This window comes from Puntigrus tetrazona, chromosome 16 (assembly GCF_018831695.1).
Source record: "Puntigrus tetrazona isolate hp1 chromosome 16, ASM1883169v1, whole genome shotgun sequence".
Classification (NCBI taxonomy): Eukaryota; Metazoa; Chordata; class Actinopteri; order Cypriniformes; family Cyprinidae; genus Puntigrus; species Puntigrus tetrazona.
In genome coordinates this window covers 5,025,985-5,047,131 of record NC_056714.1, presented here as the reverse complement: position 1 = coordinate 5,047,131, position 21,147 = coordinate 5,025,985, and the positions used below count along the sequence as shown (strand labels likewise).

The following is a 21,147-nucleotide window of genomic DNA, read 5'->3' as shown; positions in this document are numbered from 1 at the left end:
ATTGCTGAAAAGCGTACTAAAAAGTCGCGCGCGGCTTTAAATGTCATTTTTGGGGTTTTTTTTGTTGTAGAAACATTGATAGATTGCCTTTATATAAGTATTTGATGTGCGATCTTTTAAAGAGAGGCGTCTACCGTACAGTAGAACTTATCAAAGGAAAATAACGTTTGCTATATGCTGCAATTTTGCGACTTGCTTTCGATTGCGAGTTATAAATAGCGTTCGACGTTACTTACGCCACATATGTAACCTATATGCCAGCTTCACTCAAAAATAACTTTCTTCGTTCAAACCGAACGATTCGCGAAAGCCTTAAGAATCGGTTCGCGCGAATCGTTAGAAAGAACCGACTCGAAACAACAATTTCCTCCGCGAATCGGACATCGCGTTCGTTCGCGTTTAGAAAGTGAGCTCTCCGGGATCTCTCCGTGTATACACACAGACACCCTGAAAAGTCAGGTTTGCCAGGTCTGGTTTATCAGGACGGCGGAACTGAAGCCGTTCCCGTATCACCTTCCTTCATCCGTGAAACGGGCGGTCGCGCGGTTATTAATGACTTTTGGTGGAAAAAGCCTTCGGTTCGAGCATACGGTGGATTTTCATGTGTTTCACGGGTGATTTTCAGATTGATCTTTGGCACGCTTTGCATCCTCAAAGGAGCCACAGATCGGAGCGTGCTGTGGATACGTTACGGACAAACGCAGCTGCATTTCCATGAGAAATGGACGGACTGAAGAGAGACCCACGTTTTCATCACTGAACCTATGAGAAAATCTTAATTTGCACGTCTCGTGGTAATCCCAACAGCGAAAATGGGAGGATATGTACAATTTCTAAGCATAGCAGAAGGCAGCCGCGCTGTATTGTGAGATGCATTTCCATATTACACACAGCACCGGAGCGCAACATGTATTTCCTGCGTGAATCCCGTACGCACCGTTAACGCACAGGATGCGTTTTAACAGACCGTATCAGGCCAAGATACGCTCTCCGATCACGATCGCGTCCGTTTTGTCGATTTAAGCTGCCGCTCGGCTTTAATATTGCTTATCACGGGGTGTCATGCCGATCTGGGGCGAAACGTCTCGTTCGACGGTCGCCTCGCTTCCTTCCTGGGTCCTGATGTTCTTCATCCATGCGAGGATTCACCATGGAAACCCACAGTGAGCGCTGGTGGACGCCGAGATTGGATCCTGGATTGGAAACGGAGAGGCTGGCGGATGTGTAAACAGCTCTTCTTGTCGCCTTCACGTCAACTTGCTGAGACTTGTCTTTGCAGATCTCAGAAAAACAAAGGCGTGTAGCTGGGGGCAATTGCACATCCCAAGTGCTCCAGGCGCTGGCGGGGGCCGATGCCACAAACATGCACGCAAGGTCTGATTCGGTGTCTAAACATGCCAGGCGTGACAATCAGGCGGCCGCTTCGGATCTGATCTCAAGTTTGGACATTGGGCGAACACCTTTCCAGGCCATGTTTTTCCAGCATGCCACACTCTAACGCGTGTTCACACCAGGAAAGTCTGCTTTGAGCCGGACCAAATACGATGTAAATTGATTCGGTTTGGTGCTGTTCGCTTTCACACTGCCTTTTTTGCAAGTGTAGCCGAAACTGTAAACCAAACCACACGTGTGCTAAGGTCATCCATTTATTGGTTCGTTCAGCTGTACCAGAGTTCGTTTGGAAGCGGACCACCTCTTCAGCTGGTCCTCACCTGAGTGCGATTGCTGTATTCACAGCTGCCCAAAAGATTCGCACCAAAGGGGGGAAATGAACTTGAGCCACTAGAAGGCAAGCCTGCAACCTCTAGCCGAAAAAGCATTACGTACGTAGAAAAGAAGATAAGCATGTCGAGACTTATCGTTTAATGAACCAACAGCCTATCCGCTTATCGTCAACATGTTTTACACTAAACAATACTTTTGGATTGAATGATTTTTTAAGAGTTTACCGAGATAAAAATGCAGTTTTATAAGACAAGCCACTGACTTTTTGCGACAGGTGGGATTCAGCCTACGGCACTTCTCATTCGTTCCTATGGTATCCGTAAATGGCAAATGAGTGTCGCACACCTCAATGACGTCAAGGCTGTAATGTGATTGGTTATCAAGGCACACGGTTATCAAGTTAGCCGTTACGCTTTCCAACAGCAAGTAATACGGACCCCGTCATCTCCCTACAATAAGACTCGAGTTCGATTCAATCGAACCAAACGTCGCGTGTGAATACGCCCTTCGTTTTTATAGCATCTTGTACAATCCAGCAGCGCAGAATGCCTCGGAACCGGGCGTTTTCGGAGCCCGAGTACTCTGCGGAGTATTCGGCGGACTGCTCGGTCACCCTGCCCTCGGACCCGGGTCAAGCGGTGGGACGCACCCACGAGGTGACGGTGCGCAGCTCCGGCTGCTGCCTGTGTCTGCCGCGGTTCATGCGCCTGACCTTCGCCCCGGACTCTCTGGAGAACCTCTACCAGACCTACTTCCGCCGGCAGAGGCACGAGACCCTGCTGGTGCTGGTGGTGTTCGCGGCCCTCTTTGACTGCTACGTCATCGTGATGTGCACTGTGCTCTACACGGGGGATAAGCTGGCGTCTGTGGCCGTGGCTTCGGTGGGGCTGGCGGCGGACGTCCTGCTGTACCTGCTGTGCCGCTTCGGTCTGCTCCCGGACCGCGTGACCCGCCGCCTGGTGCCCTACGCCCTGTGGGTGCTCATAGCGGCCCAGATCTTCTGTTACCTAGGACTGAACTTTGCCCGCTTCCATCAGCCCAGCGACACTGTGGGTTGGCAGGCGTTTTTTAGCTTTTCCTTCTTCTTGACTCTGCCTCTGCGGCTGACCCCTATAGTGCTGATCACGGCCGTGTCCTGCGGTGTGCACACGCTCGTCCTGGGCGTCACCATCGCCCAGCAGCAGCAGGAGGACATCCAGGGGGCGGCTCTGGGAAGACAGGTGAGAAAAATATGGCAGCAGTTCGGAGGAGTGAAGAGATTCGAATGATTGTAAGGTCCTTTAAATCTCTGTAGGTTCAAAATCGCTATTCAAACAAAAGGTCCAAAAGAAGCGTTTTTGTTTTCTCGAAGAACCTTTCAAGAGTCAGTTCTTGTCAAGAAAGTTTTAACTTGAGAGTCTTGAGAGACTTGAACGATCATAAGGTTCTTTATTCGCATCTATGCTTCTGTGAAGAACTTTTACAATTTCTGTGGAACCTTTCCAATCCACAAAAGGTCCAAAAGGACCAGTTGTGGTTCCCCAAAGAACCTTTCGGTGAACAGTTCTTAAAATAACAATTTTTCTTACTATTATGAACATTTTAATATTCTAAAAACCTTTTTCACTGTAAACAAACTTTTTTTTGGAATGAAACTGGTCCATGGATGGTTGTGGAGGTGTAGGGTTAAAATAACAGTGTTTTGCTGAGTGAGAAGAACATTTTATGAATCTAAAGGAACATCTTTCCAGACAATTCAAAATGTTAAAAATACCTGAATAGTTGAATAATCCGATTCAACCGGTGTTAAAGCCAGAGAACGGGAAAGACTCAATGACAATTTGTGGCTTCAAACAAGCGCATGCTTTGTAGTTCAAAGGCACACATCTTATTCATTTCAAATCAAGATACATATCATTGAGTTTGTACTTGTCTGAGTCGTTTTGATGGGAATACGTCTTAAAAAGCATTGTATTCTACTGATAAATCTAGCGTTTATACGCCATAATGGCAGCATTTGCTGAAAAAAAATCCTAGTTACTACTAGTTTTTTCAGTAGCTACAGAAGTCAGTTATTACTTAAAGCGTTTTTAGTTAGTGGCATGTCTTTTCTAAGAAAGAGAAAGAACCTTTCAGATGATGGCTGTTCGAGTGGAAAATGTATGTTGGAGTTACCTCTGGTCTCCACTTGACGACACAATTGCATTTTAAGAAAAGCATAGACGTTTCTGGTGCAAAAGATTATCAACAGACGCAGATCATTATATCGTTCCAGGGATTGTGAAAGGTTTCCTTACAAATACATAGAAATGACTCTAAACCCCTGAACCAAATCAAATCAAGTTGGATGTCGAGTTATTGTCAAAACCTATTTTTAACCCAGTAGTAGTTAAAACAGTTGCTTTGCCTTTAATTTATGCACTTATTTGTTATGAAAATAATGACAATGCAGACAATCTGATCTTCTTTATATAATATAATATCTAGTTTTTGGGATGAAATATGACGACATGAGTTCATCCGACTCATCTAATACATCATAAATAGTATGCTGATATTTGCTTCGGTGGCGTTTGTGTCGCTGCAGTCATAAGATGGTGACGGGGCCAGAAGGGCCGGCAGGTGGGTGTCCAGCCGAGGTGCTTCGCTCTTCTTACTCAGCAAGACTGTTTTTGGTACAAACTGCAGCCCCGAGAGGCATAACACAGAAAGCAGTTTATTCAAATACATTACAGAGCAAAAATCGTTTCAAGGACTGTTTCACCCCGAAAACAAAACCTTTACCATTTATTTATTCATTTATTGCACTGTGACACTGTCTTTTTTTGTTGTTCAATACTAACGCACTACACTAATACAGTATTTTTACAGTATTACTGTATAAAATAATTACTGTATTAATTGAATGATTTAAATATAGTATTTTACATAATGTTAGTTTCACTGTACTGCCCTTTTGTGTTGATTTAAAAATATTGCTATATATTTTTTTATCAACTTATTTATTGACTTATTATTAAATTATATCTACTAATTAATATAGTATTTATACGTGTAACAGTATTTATTGTAGTGCCTTTTTTTGTGTTGATTTACCAATATTAAAGTATTTAGTTATTCAATTATATTTTCATAACGATACATAATTTTCTGAAATTGCATCTACATATAATATACAGTACTGTTGTACTTTCTCTTTTGTGCTGATTTAAAAACATTGCATTATTTCATTTTTTTTATTAGTAATTCATCACCAAATCCCCAAATAAATATAACAGTCTACGATTCTTAAAAGACCAGGAAGGCTTGTTCGTCACGTCATGATGGTGCTGTTGTGTTTTGCAGTTGCTGGCCAACATTGTGATCTACTTCTGTGCCATCACAGTGGGCGTCATGTCGTATTACATGGCCGACCGCAAACACCGCAAGGCCTTTCTGGAGGCCCGGCAGTCGCTGGAGGTCAAGCTCAACATGGAGGAGCAAAGTCAGCAGCAGGTGAGAGAAACAACCAGAGCTTGCGGAATCGGTTCCTGAGAGGTGTTTCATAAAAGTGGAACGTTTTCAGACCTCTGTGTCGTGCAGAAGACTCAAGAGCATCGCTCACAGATGTCACGGTGTGGAGTTAGCAACGCCCTGAAGATAAACAGTCAACTAAACAATCCAGTCTAGGCATCGGAGCAGTACAGCAGTGCTCCATGCTAGTGTTTGAAATGTTGCATAATGTCAGTTCCTTGGAATTGGAAGGCGTCATATAGCATGTAATGAAACGTTCATTTTTACAAGAATACAGTACGGTAGTGTTTCCAACGGATTCCAACACAGCTAGTCGTTATTTTAGCGTTTCCGTTTGTAGCCGCCATTGGTGCAGAAATCACACACGTCACATTTTATAATACGCACGCATGCTCGAGAAACTGAAATAGTCAAAGCAGCCCGAAATCTTTGTTTTATTTACAACGTTGCATTAGCAAAGTAAAACTATTTCACTTTCTGGATGTGTATTTCCGGTTAGGTCTGCACAAATAGTTTTTGCGAAATCCAGGTTGCACACTTTGACCGAATGGCGTATGTAAACATGTCTTTAAATACTACTACTAATTATAATGATTTAAAAAGTAACTTATGTAATACTTCATTACAAAATTCAAATATTATTATAATTAAATCTCATTGTAAAACTAAAAACTAAAAAATTGGAATATTAATATTTAAGGCTTGAAAAATTGCATGCTTTTATTTTGACAGAAAACCACAGGAAGTCTGCTGATCAACGCAATGTGCAAAAGTCCGTGTGAAATCAAAACTGACTACATTTATTGCTGTTTTTGTGTCTTCTCTGATGACATCAGTTTGTGACATCAGTAACCACGCCCCTTTAACTTCTCGGTGTTCGTTTTGGAGCGAAACGCATCCAATCAATTCAATCAATTCAAAGTAGACAAAACAAGCCACGCCCTCAGTTTCGTCAATCAATATCGGTCAATAATCAGTACGTCACAATATGGAAGTAAAATCGGTCGATTGTAAATGTAATAACTCACCGCAGATTTCAACAATTGCTCTGTGGTGTCGTGCCTTGTAGCCCCACCCACCCACATCCGATTGGCCTAAAATCCCGCCCTACAAAACTGTCTATCAAACATCCGAAATCTTTTGATTGGTTGAGACTGTGTGATGCAGCGTTTGCAGCATTTTTTGTGAGGACGGCAAATGCTTCTGGAGTTGATTTGTGTCTGTGCGTAGAGATTTAACAGTCAGTACGACACTTACGGAGCGAACAGCTCCTATTAGCATCAAGTTGAGAAGAGAAATAGGTGTGTGTGTGTGTGTGTGTGTGTGTGTGTGTATGAAAGAGAGCAAAACAGGCCGATAAGAAGCACATGAGGAGAAACTCCCTGAATACTAATGGAGGAGCAGGGGCTGCTGGGAGACGGGGTCTGCCAGCCAATCAAGGAGCATCCGGCTACGGCAGGTTACCATGGCGACCAACCTCCTGAGACGATGTCAGCTGTAATCACACTAGCGACTTGATCCTTCTCAACCTTTATCTTCTTTTATTGTCAGACTCTCGGGTGAATACACTGACCTGATGTTCACGCGTCAGTGTGTGTGTGTGTGTGTGTGTGTGTGTGTGTCGTGTCAGAGTGGCATCACGTCGACGGCGCACCGGTCAAAGCGGAGCCGCTCGATGTGTTCACGTGTGAAATGTTTGGGTCTGAAAGGGTCTGCTCAGTTAACAGGTCACCATCTGGAGCATCAGTTAATGATTAGTGCCGTCGATTCGTCAAGGAACATATTTGACCAATAAATCTACATATGTTTCTGCGTTTTTTCCCCCCAAGTGGTTAATTTGCTTTTTCTTTTCTGTTTTGGTTAAGATTTCTCACATTCTCACCAAGGATGCATTTATTTGATCGAAAATACAGCACATATATAAAACGTCAAATATTGTTACAATTTAAATCGGCTGTTTTCTGTGGAAATTAGTTCATCATTTATCGTTATAATATGCTGATATGCAAGAAGCGTTTCTGATCATCATCAGTGTTCATCAGTATTTCAGTGGAAACCATGATTAAAGCATTTCTTTGAAATCTTTTTGTGACACTGGCTTTTATGATCAATGTAATGTTTAAAAAAAAATAAAAATTCAATTTCTTTTTAGTTAGCACTTTCAAAAGAAATATTTTCAGTTCGTTATGTTCTGTTTTTATATTATATTTTGTATTGTTTTTTTTTATATTCTTTTTAAAACATTTCCTTGTTTTATAGAATTTACAGTTATTTTCTGTATTATTTTTTATTATATTATATATATATATATTTTATATTATATTATTTTTCCCCTTTTTTAGAATTGATAAAATCTTGAATAATTTCTTTTTTCTTTTTTCTTTTTTAATTCTTTAAACGCAACACTTTTTTTTTCCGTGGAATTAAACACAGTAAAATTGGTGTTAAATTTGTGTCCATTTAATAATATTGTGTTTTCCTATTATTAATCGAAACTTAGTAATTAACTATAAATTAAGCAAGCGTGCAGGAGGTGGTTTATATGCAGAATTAGTGAATAAGTCCGTCATTTCTGCAGATGGTGTATAATCAGCATTTGTTCTTCTGCGTACAGGAGCGTCTCCTGCTGTCCATCTTACCCAAGCACATCGCAGACGAGATGCTCCAGGACATGAAGAAAGAAGCCAGTCAGAAAGAGATGCAGCAGTTCAACACCATGTACATGTATCGGCACGAGAACGTCAGGTCAGTGTGTCGCGATCGCTAGCAGTGCTTGGGGAAAAAACGAGCATGTGGCTGTTTGCTGATCGTTTGACGTGGACCGTGTTTGTGTCGCAGTATTCTGTTCGCAGACATCGTGGGCTTCACTCAGCTGTCCTCGTCCTGCAGCGCTCAGGAGCTGGTGAAGCTGCTCAACGAATTGTTCGCCCGCTTCGACAAATTAGCAGCCGTGAGTTACTGATATCTGCATGCGCGTTTAGTCGTTTTTACAAGATGAAAATGTTTATGGTGGCTAATGAATGGAGAGAGCAACAGTAAAAATCGCATTCATTTTCGCCGTAGAGAACGTGATTTTACTAGCAGCGTGATTTCAAGCAAATAAAATGCAGTGATAAAACGTTATGAACGGCATCGTCAAGTTTCCTTTTGATAATAACTTTCATACTTTTATTGCATTAAGTTGACTAAAAATGGCATTTATAAGATCACAAAAGATTTCTATCTCAAACAAATGCTGTGCTTTCGAATGTTCTATTCAACGAAGAACCCTGAAAAAATACGATAGCGAATCACGATTTTTACCCAAAAATATATTTAGCAGGACAATTGTTTCCAAGTTTAATAAATATCAGAAATGTATCTTGATCGGCAAATCAGCAAATTAAAATGATTTCTGAAGGATCGTGTGACACAGAGTTAAAAAAAAGTTAGCTTTGACTCACTAAAAAAATTAATTGCATTTTAAAATGGATTACAATAGAAAACATTTATTTTCAATTGTAATAATATTTCACAACATTGCTGTATTTTTAATCAATTAAATGCAGCCTTGGTGGGCAGAAACATTTTGAAATGACGTCGTCTAAGCGATGATACAACTTTTGAGCACAGAAAAAGTTGGATAATGCTGCTTTAATCCAACAAGCACTACGCTGTGGTCCACGACGGCATAAAATTAGAGTAAAAACACATAGGATTGCGACTCAGAAGGGTTGTTTGGACCTTACCACTCACGTACGCCTAGTTATTTATCTATTGCGGCAATATCGCAGGTCGTGTTAAAAAGTTGTTGGTCTAAATAGCTATATTCTGTTCGTTTACCTCGTGTGCGATAATTTTCTTCCGATTACGAAAATGTTCAGCTTTTAGTACGATACTTAGACATTTCCAATCTGGCATCATTGAGTAGTACTAAATGCACATGCTTGCAGTCGTAATCGTGACAGTAGCGCGAAAAATAGTAGCTGTTCGTCTTACATTTTATGCTTCATTTTTACCTAAAGTACCTTCAAGTTCAATTCAATGTGTTACTTGCCTTTTCTTTGTAATTTTTTAATGAAATTTCTAGCAATTACTAATCGTGAATTAGTTGCGTGTTTTGCAGTTTTCTGGTAAATTTCTGTATTCGTTCTCGATAGCGGTGGAAATCCCAGGCTCTCTACCGATTTCGCTACCAAAGCAAAACCCAAAAACATTCGAATAAAATATGAATTAATGGAGTCAAGCTAAAATAAAAAAAAATTAAAAAATTGCGTTTTTACGGTAATAAAGAGATTTTTAATTCCCTTTAAAGAGCATGAAAAAGCGGATGAACATTGTTGCTCTCACTTGATGCTCTCAAGTAATTACTTGTGAAGCCCGAAGCTAACTAAGATCCTCCACTTTCAGAAATACCACCAGTTGAGGATCAAGATTCTGGGCGACTGCTACTACTGTATTTGTGGCCTTCCAGATTACCGCGATGACCATGCGGCCTGCTCCATCATGATGGGCCTGGCCATGGTCGAGGCCATTTCGTGAGTGATGCGCGCTCAACTCTTCAGTGGGAATTAGTGACTGCTTCACGACAGAGATTTTTAATTCGCTTGGATTTCAGATACGTTCGAGAGAAGACGCAGACGGACGTGGACATGCGCGTCGGGGTGCATTCTGGGACGGTTCTGGGCGGCGTGCTGGGACAGAAGCGCTGGCAGTACGACGTGTGGTCGACCGACGTGACCGTGGCCAACAAGATGGAGGCTGGAGGAATACCGGGGTAAAAACCCACACATTTACCAGAGATAAAGGGTTTCTTTGGTTCTGGATTCTAGGGGAAATTCACTAACTACCCAGTTATGAAAACATTAAGTGTGAAGGCCTTCGATGTGTGTGTATATATATATATATATATATATATATATATATGTGTGTGTGTATGTGTATATATATGTGTATATATGTGTGTATATATAGGCGAGTACACATTTCCCAGAATACCCTGGAGTGTCTGCACGGGGAGTTTGACGTGGAGCCGGGGAACGGAGGAGACCGCTGCGAATACCTGAAGGAAAGGGGCATCGAGACGTACTTGGTGGTGGTGCCCAAGGGCCCCGTGGGTAAAAACGGCATCAACGGTGTAGTGAGTGTCATTTCTGTCGCCGTCGTTCGTGTTTCTCCGTGCGTCTCTCTCATTCTCACGCTCTCGCCGGCGCTTTCCTCTAGAAGCTTTCGGTGACGTCGTCTAACGGGAATTCTCCGCTGCTGATCAACACCACGGAGTGCAACGGGAGCGTCCACACGGCCTGCACCACACCGGAGGAGCCGGAGGAGCTGGACACACGGGTAATGCCCTGATCATAATATACATATATAATATACACACACATACATACAGGTGGCTGTGGAAACAAACTTACGTTTGACAATTGAACTCATAAAATGCTTTCTCTAGGTCATGTTGGCCACAATTATTAGTACCCAGTTATTCCAATGTCCAGTTTTTGGCTATATGGAGAATACCTGATAGGATAAAGCTATATTAAAGAAGTTAAGACCATTTTACTTCTGAAATTTAGAGCATTTATTAGCAAATCAGAGGAGGAAAAAAAAAAGATTTGGTTTTATTTCTGTATTTCTTTTTTACTATCTTACAAAAACACATGGATTTACTAAAAGAGGCCTTTATTCACCCATGTGTGGGATGTTTTATTACGTATGCGCATATTTTTTCATAAGAGTATACAGCAAGCACCAGCTTATCACATTGGAAAGGCTCGGAGGGGTCTGGACAGTTTTCAGTATAACTCAACTTGGTGTCCTAATTTAAATTTTTGGGTGAACTAACACTTTAAGAAAGCCCTGGATAATTGCAGGCCCGGTATCGAACTCTTTGGCCTTTCGAACAGCATAATTCGGTATAGCATGATGGGCTTATTGGTCAGAAATGTGCTTTTAACCCAAAGGTGGATATATGAGAACAGGCAGCCAGTAATGGTGTGTGTGTTTGGTTGTAGGTGGTGAACCCCTCGTTTCCGAACCCTCGGCGCCGCTTGCGTCTGCGCGATCTGGCCGAGAGAGTGATCGACGCTCAGGAGAACGAACAGGAGCTCAATAAACTCCTCAATGAAGCGCTGCTGGAGAGAGAGACAGTACAAGCGTACGTCATTATCAAAATCGTGACGACTGAAGCCTTTAAAAGCGCGCTCTTGAACGCTTGTGCCGAACGGAAAGGAGGATATTTTAAAGAAAGTTCAAACCAGGCTGTTTTGGAGCTCCGTAGTAGGGAAAAAAATACTATGAGAGTCAATGGTGACCCTTTCTTCAAAATATCTCGACAGAATTTTCATTTTATGGTCCTTAAAGTCATCAAAATGTCTCTCGTTGAATATCTACTACAGGTTTTTACTTCAGGGATTCGTGGGGCACTACTAGTCAGCGTGCTTGTTTTTTCACAGTGTGTGTGTGTGTGTGTGTGTGTTTTCAGGCTGAAAGGGAAGTACACTAATCGTCTGTCTCTGCGGTTCACCGATCCCGAGCTGGAGACGCGCTTCTCCGTGGAGAAGGAGAAGCAGAGCGGAGCGGCGTTCAGCTGTTCTTGTGTGGTGCTGCTCTTCACCGCTGTCATGGAGGCTCTCGTTGACCCCTGGTCAGTTAACTATTAACACATCGACACGCAAACACCATCAGCCTCAGCAAAGCCCGCCGGTTTAGCAGCCAAAGGTCAACGGAGGCCGGTCATTAGCTATTTACAGTTATTACAGCGTCTGTTTGTTGGTCTAAAAATAAGGTCATGTTGCTTTTTGGCTTTTTGGCTTCGTCTCTGGCTTCGAAACGTACACCTTCATTCAAGTCGATTTAGATCCGAGTTCGATTCATCTGTGCAAAAACAAGCATTAACGTACATTTGCGCTACACTTTTTTTTTCAATTAATCAGAAAACATTTTATCTAAAAGAAGATTTCTACCAACAATAACATTTATCATTATTCACTCGCCTGATTTGCTGTTTTTTTTTGACTTATGGATCAAATGAAAGTGAACAGAGACTGAGGCTGTCGGGCTTCAAAAACGAGAAAAATAATGATTAAATTGACTAAAGTCATTCATATAGCTATAACGTCATCAGTTTTGATTTCACTGAATAGTTTTACCACAAAATATTGCAAAAGACTTGCTTTTTTTTATACAATCTAATATCATATTATCTGCACTATGAAAAGCGATAAGCGGCTTTTAACCTTTAAGCGATATTAAATAATATTTCTGATGCGGTTAATTTAGACGTTGCCACTTTTTTATGTGCAAGTACAGTTTTATACTTTTATGATTGGAGGTAGAATACAAACGCACAGTTCATACACGCTTCTTGCGCATACACTATATGCTTGAAAAACGTTAACGTGGGAGTGGCCAAGATTCATTTTCCCCTCTCTATGTATTTTTGCACAGGTTGGTTGCAAACTACGTGACTCTGGCCGTGGGTGAAGTCTTGCTGCTCATTCTCACGATCTGTTCACTGGCGGCCATTTTCCCTCGGGTGAGCTCCTGTTCTTACGTCACACAGAACATGTGTCTACTTGTTTGCTACACCGTAACAAAAATAGTTTCTTCAACTTAAAATAACTTGTTATGCCTACATTTTTTTTAGTTGAGGCAACTTAAAATTTTAAGTTATGTGCGACGTCAAAATCCAGTGCATGTCAAGGTTTTGGCCATCATTTTGCCGTGAGATTTCCTGAACGTGCACTGTTATGCTTTCTGTTATATGAAAAATGTTTCCATTTCCAATGCATCTTTGTCGACTGCTTATGTAACATTAATAAAAGCAGTCACATGAACGAAACGTAGTTCTCGAGGCTCTTCCATTTACTGTTGGAACATGCTGCAGTATATTTGACTCATCCTCATTAGTTAGGTCAACACATTCCCGATTGACTAATAAAGTTCCTGGTATTGATTCCCTCTCAAGCGCGCACACACACACACACACACACACACAGATTGAGTGACATAATGTGTTTCTAGAAAGGAAGACGGTCACACACAGACGACATGAAGGACAGATAAAGTCCATATGGCTTAACCAAAGAATTTATCGATTTTAAAAAAGCATGTTGCTTTGAATTAAATCAATTGTTTCCACAATGACTGTACATGCAGCCGCCGCGGGCCGAGCCGGACACGTGCGCTGCGTGATTCGATCACAGGCCTTACCATTGACCTCGCGGTGACAACCGGTCACTCGCGTACAAGGTTAACAACTTCTATCTGCCTTTTCTTCAAAGGTGTTCCCAAAGAGACTGGTGTCGTTCTCCACTTGGATCGATCACACGCGCTGGGCTCGCAACACTTGGGCCATGGCGGCCATCTTCATAGTCACGATGGCCGACATAGTAGATATGGTAAGAAACGAATTGAATTTAGTCATTTTTTATATTATATATTTTTAAGTATAAAAAATGTAAGAAATGCATAATCAAAGGAGATGCTTAATATAAAAAAATGCTTAAAAAGAAACCTTAGGTAGTCAGTTTTTTTTATTTAGTTTATATTTAAATTACATATTTTTTTCTAAATAATTAAGGATAATGGGGATGCAAGTTCATTCAGACTGATTTATTTGTTGTAATTTGGTAGACTTACAATTTCCTTTAAATTATATAAATATATGTTATTTAACTGCATTTTATAATTAATGATGGTTTATGATCATTTAAATATATTTTATGTATCTGCTATGTATAATTGAAAATATCTACTATATTACATTAAACGTAAATCATCATGTGCAACTTGACTAGTTATTATCGGATTATATAAACCACATCTTATAAGTTTGTGAATAAGATTTCATACTTAATGAGAGTCACTGTTTTTATTTAGCAAGGATTTGCTTTAAATTGATGAAAAGCGACAGTAATGTCATTCATAATGTTTCAAATGCTGTTCTTTTTAACTTTCTGTTCACCAAATAGTGGGAAAAGGCACCACAGTTTGCAAAAAAATACTTGCAACTCATAATAATCAGAAATGTTTCTTAAATCATCATGTTAGAATGATTTCTGAAGGATCGTGTGACATTGAAGACCAAGACTGGAGTAATGATGCTGAAAATTCAGCTTTGATCACAGGAATAAATCACATTTTACAATATATTCACACGGAAAATGCTTATTTTAAATTGTACTAATACTTAACAATATTTTACAGCATTTTTAATCAAATGCAGCCGTTCGACTCCCGACATTTCATTACACGGCTGAGATTAAATAAATGGACCGATTTTAACAAATCTAAAACGGAAACACACATGACCACATGATTTCTGATGTCTCCCGCAGTTGAGCTGTCGTCCTCCGGAGTCCTCCTCAACCGAGGCCACAGCGGTCACCCCGGTCACTTCGGCCGCCAGCGGCTGTTGGGAGAATCCCAAATACTACAGCTACATCGCGGTGCTGGCTCTCATGGCCACCACCATGCTGGTGCAGGTCAGTCACATGGTCAAGCTCACCCTCATGCTGCTGATCACCGGAGCCACAGGCGTGGTCAACATCTACAGCTGGAGGGACATCTTTGACCTGTACGACCTGACACGCTTTAAAGAATACAGGTGGGTCAAGCAGGGCATTACATGCTCAAAGCAGAGCTGTGTTCTTACTTATTTAAAGGGATAGTTCACCCAAAAGTCAAAATTCCCCTTTATGTACCTTTCTTCTGTTGAAGATACTTCTGGTAAAATAATATCGGTAGTTATTTTCTTCCGTACTGTAGAAGTGAATGGCTACCATCAATAGTTGGGTTACCAATATATTGTTATTATCTCTAGGTATTATAATATCACAGAGTAATTGTATTTATTTATTTTACAGAGTTCATCTTGTGCCCTCCAAATACACCATGAGTGTGATGATCTTCATCATGATGGTCAGCTTCTACTACTTCTCCCGACATGTGAGATTCACTTCCCTCTCTCTCTCTCTCTCTCTCTTTTTAGTTCTCCCAAAAAAGCACATTCTGTAATTATTCCTCATGACTTTGAGTAGAACTTTTGAGCAATATCATGGCCGCAATTTTCCGTACAATGAAAGTTAGAGGACAGGGATATAGTTTTAAAATTTCACTTTTTGTTTTCCATGGAAGAAAAAAAGGATCATATGGATTTGTAATAGCATGAAGTTAAGGCAATAATAATGACATTTATTTGATCAAAAATTATAGCAAAAACAATATTATTATTGCAATTTTAAAAAACAGTATATTGTAAAATATAATTTATTTTTGTAATCAAAGCTGAATTTTCAGCATCATTTCCCCAGTCTTCAAGGTCACATGGTCCTTCAGAAATCGTTCTAATATGCTGTTTGCTGATTATTATCGATATTGAAAACGGGTGCGCTGGCTAATATTTTTGTGGAAATTTTATTTTACAATAACCCAGACCTCTCTTTCTGCCGGCTCAGGTGGAGAAGCTGGCTCGCACGCTGTTCCTGTGGAAGATCGAAGTGCATGAGCAGAAGGAGAAGGTGTATGAGATGCGGCGCTGGAACGAGGCTCTGGTCACTAACATGCTCCCGGAGCACGTCGCTCGCCATTTCCTGGGCTCCAAGAAGAGGGACGAGGTGAGAGATCCAGCCGTCCTGTCTCAGATTACTCGTTTCACACCTTTTCCGCCAAACTCAACTGACTTTCCCATGCGCACATCCCAGGAGCTCTACAGCCAGTCCTACGACGAGATCGGAGTCATGTTCGCCTCCATCCCAAACTTCTCTGACTTCTATACCGAGGAAAGCATCAACAACGGCGGCATTGAGTGTCTGAGGTTCCTCAATGAAATCATTTCTGATTTCGATAGCGTAAGTACTAGTAGTATTTCTAGAGATGTTTTGCGGTCACTTTTTACATTAGGTGGCCTCAACTATTACGTGCTTAAATTAAAATGAATAACTTGATACAATGCACTTATTGTGTACGTGCATGTTTTTACATTTAGCTTTTAGACGAGCCGCAGTTTCGCTGTATAACCAAGATCAAGACTATCGGCAGCACCTACATGGCAGCGTCAGGAGTCACTTCAGACAATAACACTAATGGTTATGCTTGCATGAAGGTAAAGAGGCGCATGCGAGTACAATATATCCAACTAGTTCTAATAAAACGGAAGTAAAGAGGGATTCTTTTTTTGTCCTTCTCAACAGAAAGAAGAGATTTCTGACCGGGAGCGGTGGCAGCACTTGGCGGATCTCGCTGATTTTGCCCTGGCCATGAAAGTCACGCTGATGAACATCAACTACCAGTCCTTTAATAACTTCATGCTCCGCATCGGTTAGTGGCCTGGCGTCCAGCTGCGTGCCAACGACACCATGCTTACGCCTCACGTTTTTTGCCGTGCGTTTTCTCCGTAGGGTTAAACAAAGGGGGCGTCTTGGCTGGTGTCATCGGGGCCCGTAAACCTCATTTTGACATCTGGGGAAACACTGTGAATGTCGCCAGTCGCATGGAGTCCACGGGAGTGATGGGGAACATCCAGGTGATGGCTTTCACGTTGCTTTCCTAAATTTAGTTTGGCGTCAGGGACTGTTATGTTTAATCTGGTTATTAAAAAAGATGCTAGTTAGCTTGACTTTGTCAAAGTAGCTTCCCCTACAGAAACGAAGCTCTGGACCGATGATGTGTTTTTGTAAACCTAACCATAGCACCAAACCTGTCCCTAACTTTACCCTTAAACACGCCAATAGCAGCAGAAGTGTTTTGTTATACAATACGACCACAATAAGCGCGCCATTCTTATTTATTGTTGAAAGTGCATAGTTAAGGCCATCGAAAATAAAGCGTCACCAAGCACTGATTACTTTAAAAATGTACCACCTGTAAAATTAGAATAGTTAGCAAGAGCATGGTAGCCGCATTTAGCGATTTGTTAACAGCCGCCTATTTTAAGATGTACACAAATGTGACCCTGGACCGCAAAGGTCTCAACTATATTTATTTTGTTAGCTTACATAGCTATTTTTGTCAAGTCAATCCACAAAAAAAAATGTTTGTAACCTTTAATCCAGATCTGAAAATGCTCCTATCCTCTTAAACGACGAGTCTTCTCTGATGACATCTTGGAAACAAGAGCGACGTATTTACGTCCAATCGGTTTGCAGAAGAAAAAACAAGCCACACCCTCTTGTTTACTCATTCGATATTCTGTTTCTCTCTGGAGTATGTTTAAGTCTCTGAGGTATATTTGTAATACATTGTATGGGTCAAAAAACATATTTCTTTAATGCCAATAATCATTCGTATATTAAGTAAAGATTACATTCCATGAAGATATTTTGTAAACTTTCTACCATGAATATATTAAAAGATCATTTTTGGTTAGTAATATGCATTGCTGAGAACTTAATTCGGACCATTTTAAAGGCGATTTTCTCAATATTTTCTCAATATTTTTAGACATTTAAATAGTTGTATCTCGACCAATCGTCACAAACCGCACATCAATTATTGATTCAAACCCTCTCTATTTCGCAAAATGGACATTTGTGACCGGTCCTGCGGTCCAGGATAAAACCCGAGAATGTGCAAGGTGGCGGGTTTTAGGCCTCAGCTAAACAGCCTGTGCTTCCCCAGGTGGTGGAGGACTGCTACTGCATCCTGAAGGACTACGGCTTCCGCTTCGTCAGGAGAGGACCCATATTCGTCAAAGGGAAAGGAGAGCTGCTCACCTACTTCCTAAAGGGACGTGAAAAGCAAGGCTCCTTCATCAACGGCTCTTTCGTCACCCTGCCGCACCAAGTGGTGGACAGCTCCTGACCGACACGCACACACACACACACACACACTCTTGCTCGCGCACACCTCACCTCATACCTCTTCTGCCGGGTACATGTGCTCCAGTAATTAGTACTTTCAAACGTGTTTTCTCTATTTATTAGGCTGAGGGAAGAAATGTTGGCGGGAGAGACGAGAGAGACTTTCTGTTTATACGAGACAAGTGCTATATGATATACATTTTGGAAGCGTGCAGAGATGAATGAATGAAATCGGTCAAGCTGAACGATTTCATTAGGTTGCTGAAAAGAGGAACAGGTTGTTTTTAAACTCAAACCGCACCGAATACAATGAACTCTACTGTATATTACGCACTGCGCTGCTCGAATGAAAATGACTTATTTTTGTCCTCCTTTCATTTGAAATCCTTTCGTTATTTAATCCTTTATTTAAAGATTGCCCTGAAAGTCCCTGATATATCTGAATGTTGTTTGCCATTGAAAAGCTACTCCGAACGCCTGCGCAGGAAAGCGTACGGACTGCCTTTGCCTCTTACGAAAAGCGTGCGCGTGTTTGCGTATTCATGCATTTCTGAAGTCTGTAGTCACCTTTTCTTTATCCGTTTTACTTTCAACTATTAACAACATGGACATTTATGAGGTTTTAAAACTCTGTGACCACATCAAATTCTAGGATTAAACGAAGTTCTAGGATTTTAAAATGTATAAAATACGTAAAAATACGACTTTTACAGTTGAGGTCAAAAGTATACACGCCCCTGTCAGAATCTGCAAAAAAAACGAATCTTTATTTTGCCAAAATAAGAGGGATCACACACAATGCACGTTATTGTTTATTCAGCACTGATCTGTATACAATATTTCACGCACAAGATGTTTACATATAGTCCGCAAGAGAAAATAATAGTTGAATTTATAGAAATGTTTACATCCTCTTGATTCCTAATACTTTGTCGTTACCTGAATGTTTATTGATTGTTTGTTTTTAGCTGTTCACAAGTGTTTGTCCTGAACAGTTAATCTGTCTGCTGGTCTTCAGAAAAATCCTTCGGGTCTCACAAACTCTTTGGTTTTCTTTTGGCTTTCCAACAACGATGGTATGATTTCGAGGGACTCGTACAGACTGATGCTCCAGATGTAGACCAATTTTTTTTCCCCCTATTTTGTCTAAATAATATAATATTTTTTACGCAGGCTACAAAAGAACTTACATTTTCCGTAATCTTCAAATCAAAAAAATTCAGATTCCGAAACACAAACTTTTGACCTCGAGTGTTAAATAGGTTTCGCTCAGATTATTATACCGTCGATGTGATTAGTAGTAAAAAATATTATACTAAATTAAACCCGAAGCACTTTCACTGGTGGTCTCAGACTTTTGGAGCCTGTTATATGTTCTAGTGTTCCTCGCGTGCCAAATATAAAGCACTGTAAGTGCGTGTGCGTGTGGTACTCTGAGGACGCAGGTAGAGCAGAGGCGTACGAGTATCACTGTGAAAGGGTTCATTGTGCGTGTCATTCATGGGCAGTATTGCAGGGATGAACGTTTCTCAGTTCAGAATATATACCCCACGGTGTCTTTCCTCAAGGATTAGATGAATGTGCAATAGTTTATTCTTTTACGGCATTCTGCTCTCCGGTACAGTTTTCAAAAGAGCCCTCCTCTCCCAGCAAGTCATATTTTTATATTATGAAGTAAAGTTGTAGTTAAAGAGTATTGTACAAAGAGACGGGACGCTAGGCTGGATCGGTGTGTCTCATAAACTGGCCAGACGGTTCATTTATTACCAGTTTCAGAGACCTTCCTCTCTGTCGGTAAGCAGAAATGCGTTCGATTTTGACTTTCAGATGTTGAAATGGTTTATGAAGGCATGACATTGTGGCCAATCTCTGTGGTTTGATGCAGGATTTTGCTAAAATTTGATATTTTTGAATTATCCTTAGATATGGAATAAAACGGCACTTTGAATGATCTGTTACCAAATGCTGTCCGAGTTTGATTTATTCTAAATGTTTCATATTTAAAAACGTAATGGTTCACCCAATCCCGTAGCTTCTCCAATTATTGCTACTGCATTAAACATTTGCATTTTTCAAACGCTGTCATTAACAAACTAATTAAAGCAACATGGATAGTTCTGCTGTTTTAAGGAAAGCAGTTATGATTGTTTAAAAAAATAGTTGACGGCAAATAGTTAATAAATGTTTGCATTACTCTATTGATATAAATATCACAACTGCTTTGTTTTAGAGGAGTTTTAAGCACTTCTTCTGGGAAAGTTTTCCTCTCCTGTCCCCAGAAACAATCAATAGCTAATAATAAGCAGCAAATTAGTCGTTTGAGGAAAAAGTCATAGTTAATATTGTGTGAATTAGACCTTAAAGTGTGACCAATATTTTAAGAGCTTTACACAGTATATCCACACTTTCTGAAAATAAAAAAAATATTAAATACAATTAGAAAATGTTTAAAAGATGGTTGAAGTCATCCTTTATTTCTATAGCGCTTTATACAATACTAAATTTAAAAAAATTAAATTAAAACAATTAATAAAAAAAAAGTAAAAACTGGGAAGAGTCCCTGGTTTCCATTTAAGAAATGTGGTCTTCTCCTCAGGGCAAAGGTCAGGTATAGTACATCTATATCACGTACGAAAACATATTACTATAGCTTTGTAGACACAGCTTAATTATTTTATATTATAAAATTATTTTACATTAGAAACAGAGATAACTGTGTCCTTCCCATCATCATGGCCTAGGCCAAACAAAAAATGCTCGGTTGAAAAAAGTACATCTAACAGTGTGCTACAATAGCTCTTAATTCATAAAAACACACTGACCCTTTCTAATAAGTAACTGGGGTAACTGTAAAACATAAAAAGATAAAGTGAATCCTATTACATAAACTAATATTCACGCTATTAAAGCAGTGCACCCAGAAAATGCAACTAGTGTTTTTAGCGCTCTGCATAGTTTTTATAATTATACATTCTAAATTTTGCAGTTAGCTAAATGTGGAAACGCTTTGTTTAATAATGAAATGCATTTTAGAGTTCATTTTCATACATTTAATATTCCGGGGACATAATATTTCGGCGGAATGTCCCGTTAACAGTATTACCGTATTCAAAACTTTTCTGTAAGTCAGCTTTAGAAGTATCAGGTC

The 21,147-nt window shown here is 40.4% G+C and overlaps 1 protein-coding gene across 2 annotated transcripts; it reads left to right on the top strand.

Moving 5' to 3' along the window:
• The first annotated feature begins 248 nt into the window (after positions 1-248).
• On the top strand, positions 249-19,962 carry adcy3a (adenylate cyclase 3a). Of its 2 annotated transcripts, none has more exons than XM_043261416.1 (20): positions 249-2,945; positions 5,050-5,199; positions 7,832-7,962; positions 8,056-8,167; positions 9,607-9,734; positions 9,815-9,973; positions 10,171-10,336; positions 10,423-10,539; positions 11,211-11,353; positions 11,681-11,842; positions 12,646-12,733; positions 13,482-13,598; positions 14,538-14,806; positions 15,066-15,147; positions 15,657-15,815; positions 15,903-16,049; positions 16,187-16,303; positions 16,392-16,518; positions 16,599-16,723; positions 17,818-19,962. In XM_043261416.1, exons 1-20 carry the CDS (start codon positions 2,271-2,273, stop codon positions 17,998-18,000), a joined length of 3,357 nt encoding a protein of 1,118 aa, XP_043117351.1. In that variant the 5' UTR covers positions 249-2,270; the 3' UTR covers positions 18,001-19,962. The 2 variants fall into 2 exon arrangements, with proteins under 2 accessions (XP_043117351.1, XP_043117350.1); XM_043261415.1 differs by having other exon boundaries at positions 251-2,945; positions 10,420-10,539.
• Positions 19,963-21,147: the final 1,185 nt, after the last annotated feature.

Excerpts from the sequence above, each read along its gene's own strand:
- adcy3a (XM_043261415.1), top strand. The coding sequence starts at position 2,271 with ATGCCTCGGAACCGGGCGTTTTCGGAGCCCGAGTACTCTGCGGAGTAT. Across the intron at positions 2,946-5,049 it reads GGGCGGCTCTGGGAAGACAG|TTGCTGGCCAACATTGTGAT; the intron begins GTGAGAAAAATA and ends TGTGTTTTGCAG. Across the intron at positions 16,519-16,598 it reads TAACTTCATGCTCCGCATCG|GGTTAAACAAAGGGGGCGTC; the intron begins GTTAGTGGCCTG and ends TTTTCTCCGTAG.